The sequence below is a fragment of the Doryrhamphus excisus genome, chromosome 4 (assembly GCF_030265055.1).
Source record: "Doryrhamphus excisus isolate RoL2022-K1 chromosome 4, RoL_Dexc_1.0, whole genome shotgun sequence".
Taxonomy (NCBI): Eukaryota; Metazoa; Chordata; class Actinopteri; order Syngnathiformes; family Syngnathidae; genus Doryrhamphus; species Doryrhamphus excisus.
In genome coordinates this window covers 22185980-22202547 of record NC_080469.1, presented here as the reverse complement: position 1 = coordinate 22202547, position 16568 = coordinate 22185980, and the positions used below count along the sequence as shown (strand labels likewise).

General features: G+C 30.5%; 1 protein-coding gene across 4 annotated transcripts in view; it reads right to left on the bottom strand.

The window, feature by feature from the left end:
- Positions 1–233: 233 nt before the first annotated feature.
- agtpbp1 (ATP/GTP binding carboxypeptidase 1) overlaps positions 234–16568 on the bottom strand; it is a 40843-nt gene continuing 24508 nt past the window's right edge. For 2 of the 4 annotated variants that reach the window (XM_058072105.1, XM_058072107.1), the window contains 8 exons: positions 15666–15810; positions 13125–13275; positions 11403–11583; positions 11199–11328; positions 10993–11124; positions 9355–9531; positions 8729–8880; positions 234–2663 (listed from right to left, as the gene is read on the bottom strand). In XM_058072105.1, coding sequence (XP_057928088.1) covers positions 2447–2663; positions 8729–8880; positions 9355–9531; positions 10993–11124; positions 11199–11328; positions 11403–11583; positions 13125–13275; positions 15666–15810 — 1285 coding nt within the window. In that variant the 3' untranslated portion in view covers positions 234–2446. Of the gene's footprint in view, positions 2667–8728; positions 8881–9354; positions 9532–10992; positions 11125–11198; positions 11329–11402; positions 11584–13124; positions 13276–15665; positions 15811–16568 lie in introns of all 4 variants that reach the window. The other 2 variants (XM_058072106.1, XM_058072104.1) reach the window with 1 other exon arrangement.

Sequence of the window (16568 nt, the reverse complement as noted above, 5' to 3'; positions counted from 1 at the left end):
GTCACTTTTGCTTCAATTCTTTTGCATAAACACTGATAATAAATCGCCACTTTTTTTTTACCGTCTCTCTCTCTCTCTCTCTCTCGCTCTCTCTCTCTCTCACACACACACACACGGTCACTTTTGAGTGAAATAAAAAGCCAGTAGAAGATTTTTTTTTTAAGATGGAGAGGGGTGTAATCAAATAGAAGAGAAGGGAACACACATTAGCACAGCTTGAATAATGGAATAACTTAAAAGTTGTACACAACGCACACACACACACACACACACACACAAAGATTGCATCCCAGAAACATAACATTCAATAAATTAGGACATAAAAAGCAAAAGAGGGAAGGGTAAATGCAAAATATAAATAGATGGATGAAATAAAAAAACACCATGTCATGTCGGGCCTGGTGTATCTAGCACACATACAGTACAGTACATACACTAGGTACTATGTACAGTATACTCTATACTGTACACGGTGGAGTATAAAGGTACAAACTTGGGTTCCAGCAGACGTGCAGCAACGTGAGCTGGAGGTGGCGCTACAGGTGAAAACGTGACCTTTTTCAAAAGTGCAAAAAAATGAACTATAAATTTGATTATAGATGCGAGACTGCTAGGAGTGACCTGTGGCGTGACCTTGTGACCTTGTTTTTTGTTTGTGTTGCTCATCATCAACCGCCATGTTTGTCTCAACATTCAATATTTGTGTTGTTTCATGAACACCTTTTTGGATTCAGCCAGGTAAACAAAGTACAGTGGAACCTCTGACTATGCTGACTACGCTCAAAAACGTATTTATATGCGTTTATAACCCTCCCAAAATTATCCCTTATACTTACAAAGAGGTGATGACGCAATTACGCACTAAACTATGTCACTTTTGGAGCCGTTTTGAGCCATAAAAATGATCACAAGATGGCAGAATTGCACTTGATAAGAGCTTAGCATTAGTGTAAAAACACACAGGAAGTGGAAGAGCGTGGAGGAGTGTAGCGTGCAGAAGGTTATGCAATTTTAACGAAGATAAACAGTTCCTGGTGTTATTCATTCATTCATTCATTCATTCATTTTCTACCGCTTCCTCATGAGGGTTGCTGTCGCTGGTCGCCAGCCAATCACAGGGCACATATAGACAAACAACCATTCACACTCACATTTATAGCTATGGACAATTTGGAGTCGCTAATTAACCTAGCATGTTTTTGGAATGTGGGAGGAAACCGGAGTACCCGGAGAAAACCCACGGGGAGAACATGCAAACTCCACACAGACATGGCCGAGGGTGGAATTGAACCCTGGTCTCCTAGCTGTGAGATCTGCGCGCTAACCACTAGACCGCCGTGCCGCCCTTCCTGGTGTTATATCCGTTTATATTTTGATAAGCTGCTTTTCACAAAAAGCTAAATTTCTCCCTTTTATAGTTGGGAACTGATATTTTCCTGAAACTTACCTATGTTCTACTACTGCGGATTACTAAAGAATAATAACAAATAAAAGGTAGAAAAAAAACTTTTCTATATAGCCACAGAAGAAAATATTCTGTGTGCCAGGCAAAATGATCTAAAATGGTGGGTTTCTTTTAAAATACAAGTGTAAAAAGAAGTCAACTACTCTTTTATTGAACTGTATGTGAAGTATGTCCCTTTTTGTTGTGTTTCGTGAACAAAAATATAAGTAAGACACAATTTTATACATTTGTATGACTGAACTGCTGCAAATGAACTGAAAGTTTAAATTGTACGTAAAGATAGTACACATCATTTAAGTTCATTCATTCATTTTCTGGCCAGCCAATCACAGGGCACATATAGACAAACAACCATTCACACTCACATTCATACCTATGGACAATTTGGAGTCGCTAATTAACCTAGCATGTTTTTGGAATGTGGGAGGAAACCGGAGTACCCGGAGAAAACACAGGGAAAACATGCAACTATGGCCGCTACACTACGTACTTATGAGACGTGACAGAGACGACTCTAGAGGTTCCACTGTACGGTATCGTGCATTGCACTTCAAGAAGGGAGTGGGGGGTGTTGCAGAAAAGAGACAAAGAGTACGTGAGGTCAGGTGTCGTTCGTCCAAACGGGACGACCGGGTCACTAAAACAAGCGCTCCCACTTCCTTGTTGGAAGAGTAAAAAAAAAAAGTTAAAGTGCAGGGTGAGACCAAGAAGGCAAGTGGGGGGGTGAGTTTAATGGCGGTCTGTCAAGACGTTTGGGGGTGGTTCAGATAGCTTTGGATCCAAAATGGAGGTCGGTGTGAGCCTCCGATGCCACCCCCCCCTCCACGATTACTGCATATGAAAAAATGTGGGACAAAACAAGCAAAAATATGGGATAAGGGGTCCAGGAAGTATATGAGGCTTTTTTGGGGGGGTGTGGGGGGGTGTTTGAACTTTAGCTTAAAACAAATAAAGTAAAAAAAAAAAAAAATCAACTGAAAATCACTGGCTGGCAACAGGCCCGCATTTCCAGGCCCCGTGACCGCTCTCCGGGTCCGACGGACGCTCCGGACGCAAGTCGGGAATCTCCGGGATTTCTCTGCTGCCGGCGCCGGCCTCGTTGTCAGCTTCGCCGTCCTCGTCGTTGCTCTCGGCGCTGTAGTCGACGGCTTCCAGGAAGGAGGGCTCATCCTCGTCCATCACGTAGGTGGTGGGGCAGCTGCTGCGCCGCAAAAACACGGTAAAGATTATTCGCCACCCAAAATATGACCTCAGGAGGAAAAATATTACAAATGCAATTATTGAGTAGCTAGCATACAATGCTAACTTTAAACAGTTAAGTTTCATATAATGATTTTTGCACATTTCTACAAAACGCTCAATTTGAAAAGGCGTGGTTAAAACCGTTCCTTTGTGATGTCACAGAGGGGCGGACTCCTTATATGGATCATAGTTTGGTCACACCACCAAAGTGATTCCTATCACAGCGGAGTGGGCATGCGTGGAATAAATTAAAACACCCCGTTTTGGCAGGGAGCACAAATCCAAGGAAATCCAGCTGGAATAGGTGCAGATTCTGGAAAATCTCATGTTTTCTGTGTGGGTTATTGTGTGTAGCTGCTCTATAGGAGACCACCACTCAATACAAAGGATCGAAAAATGAGCAAAATAGATCCCCTTATATAAATATTTTGATTTGTAGTTTTTTAAATACATATATATATATTCATATAAATTATATAAAAAATATTATATTTCTTTAAAAAATGTTGTATACAACTCATCGGTTGATTTATCGGATATCAACCGATTGATATATCGGATATCAACTGATGAGTTGTATACAATATATTTTTTTAAATGATTATATATTAATATAAATAATATAAAAATATTATATCTCTTTTAAAAATGTTGTATATAACTCATCGGTTGATATATCGGATATCAACCGATTGATATATTGGCTATCAACCGATGAGTTGTATACAATATAAAAAAAAATTATTAATAGAAATAATAAAACAAAAATATTACATTTCTTTAAAAAATGTTGTATACAACTCATCGGCTGATATATCAGCTATCAACCGATTGATATATCAGCTATCAACCAATTGATATATCAGCTATCAACCGATCGATATATCGGATATCAACCGATGAGTTGTATACAATATTGAAAAAAGATGATATATTAATATTATATATATATATTATATAATAAATAAATAAATATAATATATCATATAATAAATAATATAAAAAATATTATATTTCTTTAAAAAATGTTGTATACAACTCATCGGTTGATATATCGGATATCAACCGATGAGTTTTATACAATATTTTTAAAAAATGATTATATATTAATATAAATAATATGAAAAATATTATATTTCTTTAAAGAATATTTTATACAACTCATCGGTTGATATATTGGATATCAACTGATTGATATATCGGATATCAACCGATGAGTTGTATACAATATTAAAAAAAAAAGATTATATATTAATATAAATAATATCAAAAATATTATATTTCTTCTTTCTAAAATGTTGTATACAACTCATCGATTGATATAAATCGGATATAAACCAATTAGTTGTATACAATATATGTTTTAATGATTATATATTAATATAAATAATATAAAAAATATTATATTTCTTTAAAAAAATATTGTTATATATTTAAAAAAAAATGATTATATATTAATATAAATAATATAAAAAATATTATATTTCTTAAAAAAATATTGTATACAACTCATCGGTTGATATCTGATATATCAATCTGATATATCAACCGATGAGTTGTATACAAACATTTTTTAAAGAAATATAATATTTTTTATATTATTTATATTCATATATAATCATTTCTAAAAAATATTGTATACAACTCATCGGTTGATATCCGATATACATATAAATCGGTTGATATCCGATATATCAACCGATGAGTTGTATACAACATTTTTTAAAGATTAATTTTCATGATTATTGCATGCCGATTAATCGGACATCTCTAAATACAATGTATTCAAAAAACTACCAAATCTAATCAAAATATTTATATAAGGGCACCTATTTTGCTCATTTTTCGATCCTTTGTATTGAGTGGTGGTCTCCTATAGAGCAGCTCCATACAATAACCCACACAGAAAACTTGAGATTTTCCAGAATGTGCATTATCTGTTACCGATTAATCGGACATCTCTAATTGTAAGAGGCAAACAAAACATGATTTTAATACGCTGTACCAACTTTTGAATGTTATCCATAAAAAAAAGTCAACAAGATGGCGGCCATCAAAGCAAAGCGATGACTGTCCTAATGGTTGAAATGCTTGCTTCGTCTTTTGAGTTTTTTTTTTTTTTTAGTGGCTTTAGTGGCTTTCTAATGGTGTTAATGGTCTGAAATGCGATCCCCAGGGGGGGTAGACAGTCGATCGCGGGGGCATCGCTCTCGCAAGCGGGACCCAGAAATGGCGCGTCAGTGCGTGTAATGATGATGCTGATGCTGCGCCCGAACGGATAATGACAGCAGGAAATGTCCTTTTCTTTGGGTTTCGATATCTCTTTTTCCGAACACCCTTTTAGTGTGCAACACATCATTTACATCTACACACTAGCTAGCCTTTTACATACTGGCAGACGCTCCCGATGGCCACGATATCATTGCAATGATGACCTATTAAATGCTAAGTGCTAGCATAAGACGGCCTGCTTGAGAGCATCCAATCTCAGAGGAGGACCAGATAGAACATTTTCAAGTCCCTTAATGATCAAAGACATCAATGATGAATGACCGCCTATCGATACCAGTCAGAGTGCGGGGTAGCGTTAAGTGGTTTGGAGAATAAAAAGCAATTCGCCGTCTTAACAGACAACATCCAAATGAATAAATAAACAAGCGGCTTCTTATTTTATATATTTATTCATCCAGAAAACGCTAAAAAATATTATTTTGTACAGTTATTTATGAATTTAAATATTTTTTAGTATATTTTTGAGCTACAAAAAATCCATTTAATAATTTTGTTTAATATATTTTTTATTTTATATATTTATTAATCCAGAAATCGCTAAAAATATTATTTTGTACAGTTTTTTATGAATTTAAATATTTTGTAGTATATTTATGAGCTACAAAAATTAATTTAATAATTTTGTTCAATATATTTTTTATTTTATATATTTATTCATCCAGAAAACGCTCCAAAATATTATTTTGTACAGTTTTTTATGAATTTAAATATTTTTTTAGTATATTTTTGAGCTACAAAAAATTCATTTAATAATTTTGTTTAATATATTTTTTATTTTATATATTTATTCATCCAGAAAATAAAAAAAAATCATCTATATTTTGAAAATAAAATAAATTTAGTAATTTAGTTTTATTTTTTTATTTTATATATTTATTAATCCAGAAAAGCTCCAAAATATTATTTTGTACAGTTTTTTATGAATTTAAATATATTTTTAGTATATTTTTGAGCTACAAAAAATTCATTTAATAATTTTGTTTAATATATTTTTTATTTTATATATTTATTAATCCAGAAAATAAAAAAAATCCATCTATATTTTGAAAATAAAATTCATTTAATAATTTTGTTTTATTTTCTATTTTATATATTTATTAATCCAGAAAACGCTCCAAAATATTATTTTGTACAGTTTTTTTATGAATGTAAATATTTGTTTGTATATTTTTGAGCTACAAAAAATATCTTAATCAGCATTTTAAAGGGTTTAGATATGTTAAAGATTCATGTAATAATTTTGTTTAATATATTTTTATTTTATATATTTATTAGTCCAGAAAACGCTCCAAAATATTATTTTGTACAGTTTTTTATGAATTTAAATATTTTTTAGTATATTTTTGAGCTACAAAAATATTTTTATCAGCATTTTAAAGGGTTTAAATATGTTAAAGATTCATTTAATAATTCCGTTTAATATATTTTTATTTTATATATTTATTCATCCAGAAAATGCTACAAAATACTATTTTGTACAGTTTTTTATGAATTTAAATATTTTTTGTATATTTTTGAGCTACAAAAAATATTTTTATCAGCATTTTAAAGGGTTTAGATATGTGAAAGATTCATTTAATAATTTTGTTTAATATATCTTTTATTTTATATATTTATTAATCCAGAAAACGCTCCAAAATATTATTTTGTAGTTTTTTATGAATTTAAATATTTTTTTGTATATTTTTGAGCTACAAAAAATATTTTTATCAGCATTTTAAAGGGTTTAAATGTTAAAGATTCATTTAATAATTTTGTTTATATATTTTTTATTTTATATATTTATTCATCCAGAAAACGCTCCAAAATATTATTTTGTACAGTTTTTTATGAATTTAAATATTTTTTAGTATATTTTTGAGCTACAAAAAAATTCATTTAATAATTTTGTTTAGTATATTTTTTATTTTATACATTTATTAATCCAGAAAATAAAAAAATTCCATCTATATTTGTGAAAAAAAATAATTTAATAATTTTGTTTTATTTTCTATTTTATATATTTATTAATCCTGAAAACGCTCAAAAATATTATTTTGTACAGTTTTTTATGAATTTAAATATTTTTTAGTATATTTTTGAGCTACAAAAAATTCATTTAATAATTTTGTTTAATATATTTTTTATTTTATAGATTTATAACCCAGAAAATTAAAAAAAAATCATCTATATTTTGAAAATAAAATTCATTTAATAATTTTGTTTTATTTTCTATTTTATATATTTATTAATCCAGAACACGCTCCAAAATATTATTTTGTACAGTTTTTTATGAATGTAAATATTTGTTTGTATATTTTTGAGCTACAAAAAATATCTTTATCAGCATTTTAAAGGGTTTAGATATGTTAAAGATTCATTTTATAATTCTGTTTAATATATTTTCATTTTATATATTTATTCATCCAGAAAATGCTACAAAATACTATTTTGTACAGTTTTTTATGAATTTAAATATTTTTTGTATATTTTTGAGCTACAAAAAATATCTTTATCAGCATTTTAAAGGGTTTAGATATGTTAAAGATTCATTTAATAATTCTGTTTAATGTATTTTTATTTTATATATTTATTCATCCAGAAAATGCTACAAAATACTATTTTGTACAGTTTTTTATGAATTTAAATATTTTTTGTATATTTTTGAGCTACAAAAAATATTTTTATCAGCATTTTACCGCCTATCGATACCAGTCAGAGTGCGGGGGAGCGTTAAGTGGTTTGGAGAATAAAAAGCAATTCGCCATCTTAACAGACAACATCCAAATGAATAAATAAACAAGCGGCTTCTTGCTAACCGTTAGTCATTTCATGTTACTGGGAAAGGAACCGCAAGCACCAGTTGGAGTGGCTAACGGTGGCCTCTGCTCTGAGCTACAAAAATATTTTTATCAGCATTTAAAGGGTTTAAATATGTGAAAGATTCATTTAATAATTTTGTTTAATATATTTTTTATTTTCTATATTTATTAATCCAGAAAAAATCCAGAAAAAAGATTCATGTAATAATTTTGTTTAATATATTTTTTATTTTATATTACATTATTAATATTTTTTATTCAGAAAACGCTCAAAAATATTATTTTGCACAGTTTTTATTAATTTAAATATTTTTTACTATATTTTTAAACTACAAAAAATATTTTTATCAGCATTTTAAAGGGTTTAAATATGTGAAAGATTAATGTAATAATTTTGTTTCATATATTTTTTATTTTATATTACATTATTATTATTTATTAATCCAGAAAACGCTCCAAAATATTATTTTGTACAGTTTTTATTCATTTAAATATTTTTTACGGTATTTTTATCAGCATTTTAAAGTGTTTAAAAATGTGAAAGATTCATGTAATAATTTTGTTTAATATATTTTTTATTTTATATTACATTATTAATATTTTTTTATTCAGAAAACGCTCAAAAATATTATTTTGCACAGTTTTTAATAATTTAAATATTTTTTACTATATTTTTAAACTACAAAAAATATTTTTATCAGCATTTTAAAGGGTTTAAATATGTGAAAGATTCATGTAATAATTTTGTTTAACATATTTTTTTATTTTATATTACATTATTATTATTTATTAATCCAGAAATCCTGAAAGACTCATTTAATAATTTTGTTTAATATATTTTTTATTTTATTTTTTATTTTATTTGACTAAAGGTTGGTGCAGATCTGGATATAAAGGTGCGTTTCATGAATCGGGTCCCGTTTCTCACCTGACCACTTTGGGCTGCGTCCCGATGAGGTCGCTCTCCAGGTCCAGCAGATGTTGGTGGTTATGGAGGCCCGTCATTCTCTTCAGCCTCAGCAGGGCCACGCAGAACTGGGCCCCCATCTCCTCCAGCTCCCTGGTGCCAATCTGAAAACCCTGCAGGACAACATGAAATGATGCGTTCACGTGTTCGTTGAATTAGAACCGGCGTGAGGATGTCCAGCAATAACACTGTGATATCAGTACATGATCATATGTATCTCCTTTTACAGGAAGTGCAGACACGTGCATGAACCCTTCAAGTCTCCGAGGAGTAGAAACTGGTCACACGGTCACAAAAAGAGCTTTTTGTTCGCTCCCTTGCAGGAAGTCCTTAACTTGGAAGAGATTCGTGTGTTCCTGCACATCTGGACAAACGCTTTCATGCACAAAAAACGGGAGGGCAAAGCTTTTGAATGTCAAAAACTGCCTCACAACACTTCCTCTGTCTGCATTGGAGTCCAAACAAAAAAGAGCTCAATATTGGAAAACAGCACCACCTGGTGGACAAGCTCTGTCACTGTTCAATCTCTAATGGTGTTATACAACGTGTTAAACATCATTAAACATGGACGCCGTATATGACATGACCTTATATTTTCCCTGGTCACATCCACAGACGGTGCTCTCCATGGTGTAGCTGCGCTGGACTCCGATTTCCCGCCACACAACCACGCGGGCCGTCGACTCTTTGGAGCGTTCCACCACAAAGCTGCAGCTGGCCATGCTGAAGGCCGGAGCGATCTGGGAGAGGATCTTTGGAAGCGCCTACAAAACACAGGTATTTCCATATCATCTGATGTTAAAGTATCATGCTGTGGAGCTCAATGCAAAAGGTTTTTATAGAAAGTATATTTTTAAAAAGTCAAAATATGAAATATTATTTTTAAAAAGTCAAAATATGAAATATTATTTTTAAAAAGTCAAAATATGAAACATTATTTTGTACTGTTTTTTCATTAAATATTGTTTCTATATTTTTGAGCTACAATAAATATTTTTATCAGCATTTTAAAGGGTTTAAATATTTGAAAGATTCATTTAATAATTTTGTTTAATATATTTTCTATTTTATATATTTATTAATCCAGAAAATAAAAAAAATACATCTATATTTTGAAAATATAAGGTAAAATAATAAACAAATGTTTACGGTTAGTCAAACCTAGCTTTATTCTAAAAACTTATTACATAGAAAGTATATTTTTTAAAAGTCAAAATATGAAATATTATTTTGTACTGTTTTTTATTAATTTAAATATAGTTTAGTATATTTCTGAGCTACAATAAATATTTTTTATCAGCATTTTAAAGGGTTTAAATATGTGAAAGATTCATTTGATAATTTTGTTTAATATATTTTTTATTATATATTTATTAAACCAGAAAAAAAATGACATCTATATTTTGAAAATATAAGGTAAAATAATAAACAAATGTTTGCAGTTCGTCAAAAGTAGCTTTAAAATAAAACAAACAATTATTTTATGTATTTATTAAAACAGAAAATAAAAAAATATATTTTGAAAATATAAGGTAAAAATAATAAACAAGTGTTTGCAGTTAGTCAAACCTAGCTTTATTCTAAAAACATATTACATAGAAGGTATATTTTTAAAAAGTCTTTGTATAGTGTTTTTATTAATTACAATAAATATTTTTATCAGCATTATAAAAGGTTTAAATATGTGAAAGATTAATTTAATACTAAACTTATTACATAGAAAGTATATTTAAAAAAAATCATTTTAATTTGAATTAATTTAAATATTTTTTCTAGATTTCAAAGGGTTTAAATATGTGAAAGATTCATGTATTAATTTGGTTTAATATATTTTTTTATTTTATATATTTATTAAACCAGAAAAAAATGACATCTATATTTTTGAAAATATAGGGTAAAATAATAAACAAATGTTTTGGAAAAAAAAAAGTATAAAAATATTATTATAATAATAGAGAACATGAGTGGGATGATAACTAGGGATGTTGAGGCTAATTATCGGTACTGATTATCATCGGCCTGATATCAGCATAAAAATGCAATATCGGTTGATATCACTATCGGAATTTTTTTTTTTTTTTTTGGAAAAGTACATATAAATATGCTGTATCCAACACATATGTGTTCATTCCACTACAGGAGATATGTCATGTGACATATATATCGGCATGGATTGATATCCGTATCAGAAAATGAGAGTTGAGATATCGGCAATCCGTGCTCACCCTGTATCCCAGGTCCTCGTGCAATTCACTGGATGCTGCGCTGATGCTAGATTGCCAGATTGTTTCCTTTAGACTGCAGCCGTACATGAAGACGTTCTTCTTTCTGGAATGGCCGTGGTAGTCGCAGAACACCTGAAACGTGCAAGAAAACCCTAAATAAGATGCTAATTGGGGGTGGGCGGTTAGGGGGGCGTGGGGGTGTCTACCAGCGGTGCTCTTTGCGTGTGTGCGAGGTACTGCAGCAGGCTCTTGGTGTGGTAGATGGTTGGGTGGAGCTCGGCGTTGGGGTTCTGCCATTGGCGGTTCAAGTCTTCCCCGCTCAGAGAACAGCGATGACTGGACAGACGAGAGAAGAAACATGTGTGACGTCGTCGCTCTCGTCGATCTCGCCACGTCATCTCCGCGCTCACTTTCCGTTGACGACTCCGTCGGGGTTGAGCATGGGGACTATCTTGAAGATGTAGGCTTCTCTCAGGCTGGCCGCTAGCGGGCTGGCGCTCATCAGGAACTCCAGCGTGCCCTTCATCACCCAGCTGGCGTTGGTTTCTCCCGGGTGCACTCGGGCCGACAGGAAGATCAAAGGACGATTTCCTGGAGGGAGAACCCAACAAGAACATCACAAGCGTTAGAATATTATCAAAACCATTGCAATTTTTACGTCCATTTTATCGCTCCAAAAAACATAATTGCATTATGAAAAATTAGACTAATTATTTTTAGACTATTACTAGTTGGTTGATTTATTCTGGAATTGTAAATTGGAATATTTTTTGTTGTTCTGGTTGGCTACAATAATTTTAATAAGGGTTGTATTCCATTACATCTCAGATCATTTTTGTTTAGATTTAGTTTTATTTAATTGCAATGACTGTTTTTATTGTGGGCGGCACAACGGTCAAGTGGTTAGCGTGCAGACCTCACAGCTAGGAGACCAGGGTTCAATTCCACCCTCGGGTATCTCTGTGTGGAGTTTGCATGTTCTCCCTGTGTGGGTTTTCTCCGGGTATTCCGGTTTCTTCCCACATTCCAAAAACATGCTAGGTTAATTAGCGACTCCAAATTGTCCATAGGTATGAATGTGAGTGTGAATGGTTGTTTGTCTATATGTGCCCTGTGATTGGCTGGCCACCAGTCCAGGGTGTACCCCGTGTCTCGCCCGAAGACAGCTGGGATAGGCTCCAGCATCCCCGCGACCCTCATGAGGATAAGCGGTAGAAAATGAATGAATGACGCCAAATTTATGCATAGAACACCATAAAAATGCGAGTCTGAGGGGTGCTGGAGCCTATCCCAGCTGTCTTCGGGTGAGAGAGGCGGGGTACACCCTGGACTGGTGGCCAGCCAATCACAGGGCACATATAGACAAACAACCATTCACACTCACATTCATACCTATGGACAATTTGGAGTCGCTAATTAACCTAGCATGTTTTTGGAATGTGGGAGGAAACCGGAGTACCCAGCAAACCCAGAAAACATGCAAACTCCACACAGAGATGGCCGAGTGTGGAATTGAACTCGGGTCTCCGAGCTGTGAGGTCTATGCACTTACCACTTGACCATCGTGCAGCCAAATTTGTGCATAGAACACCATAAAAATGCTCAGAGTCAAAAAATGTAGGATTATTATTTTGGTGTGAAGCAAAATCCTCACGAGGGTCACATGGGTGCTGGAGCCTATCCCAGCAAACAACCATTCACACTCACATTCATACCTATGGACAATTTGGAGTCACCAATTAACCTAGCATGTTTTTGGAATGTGGGAGGAAACCGGAGTACCCGGGGAGAACATGCAAACTCCACACAGAGATGGCCGAGAGTGGAATTGAACCCGGGTCTCCTAGCTGTGAGGTCTGCGCACTAACCACATGACCAGCGTGTAGCTCCAGCCCAAAAATTGTTGCTTCAAAATGGACTTAAATAAAAAATATGAATAATAAAAGACAAGAATGCACTCAGTTGTGAACACCCAGCGGACCCAGACCTACAACCCAGTCCCTGAAAACGTAGACCACTAGAAAGCAAGCAAAACCGGCTCCAGCACCCCCCCGCTATTGTTCGCTATTGTTTGAGGAAATGCGTTTTTTTTTTCATGTTGATGTTAGTTGAGTTTTTTGGGCTTCACTCACTAAACTGGCAGACATGATCACTGGAGTTGGACTCCGGCATGGCGGTGATGGTGAGGAGCGGACAGCTGTTCCCCCCCAGCGTCTCGCACAGGACGTCCTGTCTCAGGTAGATCTCGGGAGTCCTCATGGCCTCCAGCTTCGACAGGTGCATCTTCATCAAATATGCGGGTACAAAAATGTCACATTGGTGCCACGTTGTTGGTGGGATGGAATTATAGGTTATCATATGTGATGATTTTATTATAATATAATATTTCATTAAAATCCATCATGTAAACGTGCCAGAAAGTTGAATTTTGACTTGAGAGAATCAGGTGAAATGAGTGAATTTATTATGATTTAGTAATTGTGTGAATTTTATGTCAATGAGTTATTTATTTTTCTTATCTCTATATCTTTATCTATATCTATCTATATCTATCTATATCTCTATATTCTATATCTCTATTTTCATCGCTTTCCTTGTATATGCTTTAATGTGTTGTTTAGTTTAAGATTTGTTCATATGTGTTATTGTGTATATTGCTATTGTGTATATTGTTTTTATGTCGAAATATTTGTCATTTCAAGTGGTTTTATGTTCTTTTGACCGTTGGTTTTAGTTGGTTTTAAAGGGCCTCGAACCCTAACCCTTTTACACGTCTGCCGGGAATGGACCCCTGTCTGCCCCTGTCCCATTACTTTTCTCTTTAATGTTGTTTGTAGTTAGTCAAACACAGCTTTGTTCTAAAAATATAAGTATATTTTTTAAAAAGTCAAAATATGAAATATTATTTTGTACTGTTTTTGTTATTAATTTAAATTAATTTTATTATTTTTTTCTATATTTTTGAGCTCCAATAAATATTTTTATCAGCATTTTAAAGGGTATAAATATGTGAAAGATGCATTGAATAATTTGGTTTAATATATTTTTTATTTTATATATTTATTAAACCCGAAAATAAAAAAATACCTTTATATTTTTAAAATATAAGGTAAAATAATAAACAAATGTTTGCACTTAGTCAACCCCAGCTTTATTCTAAAAACTTATTACATAGAAAGTATATTTTTAAAAAGTCAAAATATAAAATATTATTTTGTACTGTTTTTTTATTAATTTAAATATTTTTAGTATATTTTTGAGCTCCAATAAATATTTTTATCAGCATTTTAAAGGGTATAAATATGTGAAAGATGCATTGAATAATTTGGTTTAATATATTTTTTATTTTATATATTTATTAAACCCGAAAATAAAAAAATACCTTTATATTTTTAAAATATAAGGTAAAATAATAAACAAATGTTTGCACTTAGTCAACCCCAGCTTTATTCTAAAAACTTATTACATAGAAAGTATATTTTTAAAAAGTCAAAATATAAAATATTATTTTGTACTGTTTTTTTATTAATTTAAATATTTTTAGTATATTTTTGAGCTACAATAAATAGTTTTATCAGCATTTTAAAGGGTATAAATATGTGAAAGATGCATTTAATAATTTGGTTTCATATATTTTTTATTTTATATATTTATTAAACCAGAAAATAAAAAAATACATCTATATTTTAAAAATATAAGGTAAAATAATAAACAAATGTTTGCAGTTAGTCAACCCTAGCTTTATTCTAAAAACTTATTACATAGAAAGTATATTTTTAAAAAGTCAAAATATAAAATATTATTTTGTATTGTTTTTTTAAATTAATTTAAATATTTTTTCTATATTTTTTAGCTCCAATAAATATTTGTATCAGCATTTTAAAGGGTTTAAATATATGAAAGATTCATTTCATAATTTTGTTTAATATATGTTTTATTTTATATATTTATTAAACCAGAAAATAAAAAAATACATCTAAAAATATAAGGTAAAATAATAAACAAATGTTTGCAGTTAGTCAACCCTAGCTTTATTCTAAAAACTTATTACATAAAAAGTATATTTTTAAAAAGTCAAAATATAACATATTATTTTGTACTGTTTTTTTTATTAATTTAAATATTTTTTTCTATATTTTTGAGCTACAATAAATATTTTTATCAGCATTTTAAAGGCCTTAAATATGTGAAAGATTCATTTAATAATTTTGTTTAACATATTTTATATATTTATTAAACTAGAAAATAACAACATCTATATTTTGAAAATATAAAGTGATATAATAAACAAATGTTTGCAGTTAGTCAACCCTAGCTTTATTCTAAAAACATATTACATAGAAAGTATATTTTTTAAATATTCAAAATATGAAATATTATTTTGTACAGTATTTTTATTAATTTCATATTTTTTAGTATATTTTTGAGTTTTTAAAGGGTATAAATATGTGAAAGATGCATTTAATATATTTTTATATATATATATATATTTTTTATATATTTATTAAACCAGAAAATAAAAATATATATTTTGAAAATATAAGGTGAAATAATAAACAAATGTTTGCAGTTAGTCAAACCTAGGTGATACTAATGCTGTAGTTTGTGATAATAAGTAGAATCACGGTTATTAGTATCAGTGTGAAGGCATTCTGGGATGTCGATAAAAGCACCTTAAGAGACGAGTAGGTGTACGGGTAGTGGTAGGCAAAGTAGCAGACATCATCCTTATGGCTGAAGCTGGAGCTGAAGGTCATGGTGTAGTAGGACTTCCCTTTCTGACCGCCTGTCGCAATGGAACTTCTGGCAAAATGATTCCTGGGGAAAAAATTTAATTTCTGTGTTTTACCCATTTATAGAAGTGCGCTTCCGTCTAGTTCAGGGGTCTCAAACTCAATTTACCTGGGGGCCACTGGAGCTAAGGTCTGGGTGAAGCTGGGCCGCATCAGGTTAAAAAAAATAAATAAATAAATAAAATAAAAAAAAAATTAAAAAAAAAATATATATATATAATTATTATTATTATTAAATATATATATATATATATATATATATATATATATATATATATATATATATATATATATATATATATATATATATATATATATATATATATATATATATATATATATATATATAGTAAAAACAGGAAAAAAATACAAATATAATAAAATATTAATAAATATTAATAAATATTAATAAACATTAATAAATATTAATTATATTAATTATTAATATATACATATATAAATAATATATAATATAAATAATATAATATAATGTATTTATATAAATAAATACATATATATATATATATATATATAATATAATAGTCTTCAATGCTTCTGCTATACCCTCCACTTTTTCAGTGCTTTGGTTCTTTGGAAAAGCGCTGATAAAACATTAAATTATTATAAATCATTATAAATAAATTTTTATTATTAAATGTTTAATGTTATTTTTTTATTTTTCGACACAAAATAAGACGGAAAAATAAATAAGCAAATCAAAAAACAAATGAAACAAGTGAAATAAATTAACAAATTAATTTTTATTTATTAATACATTATTAA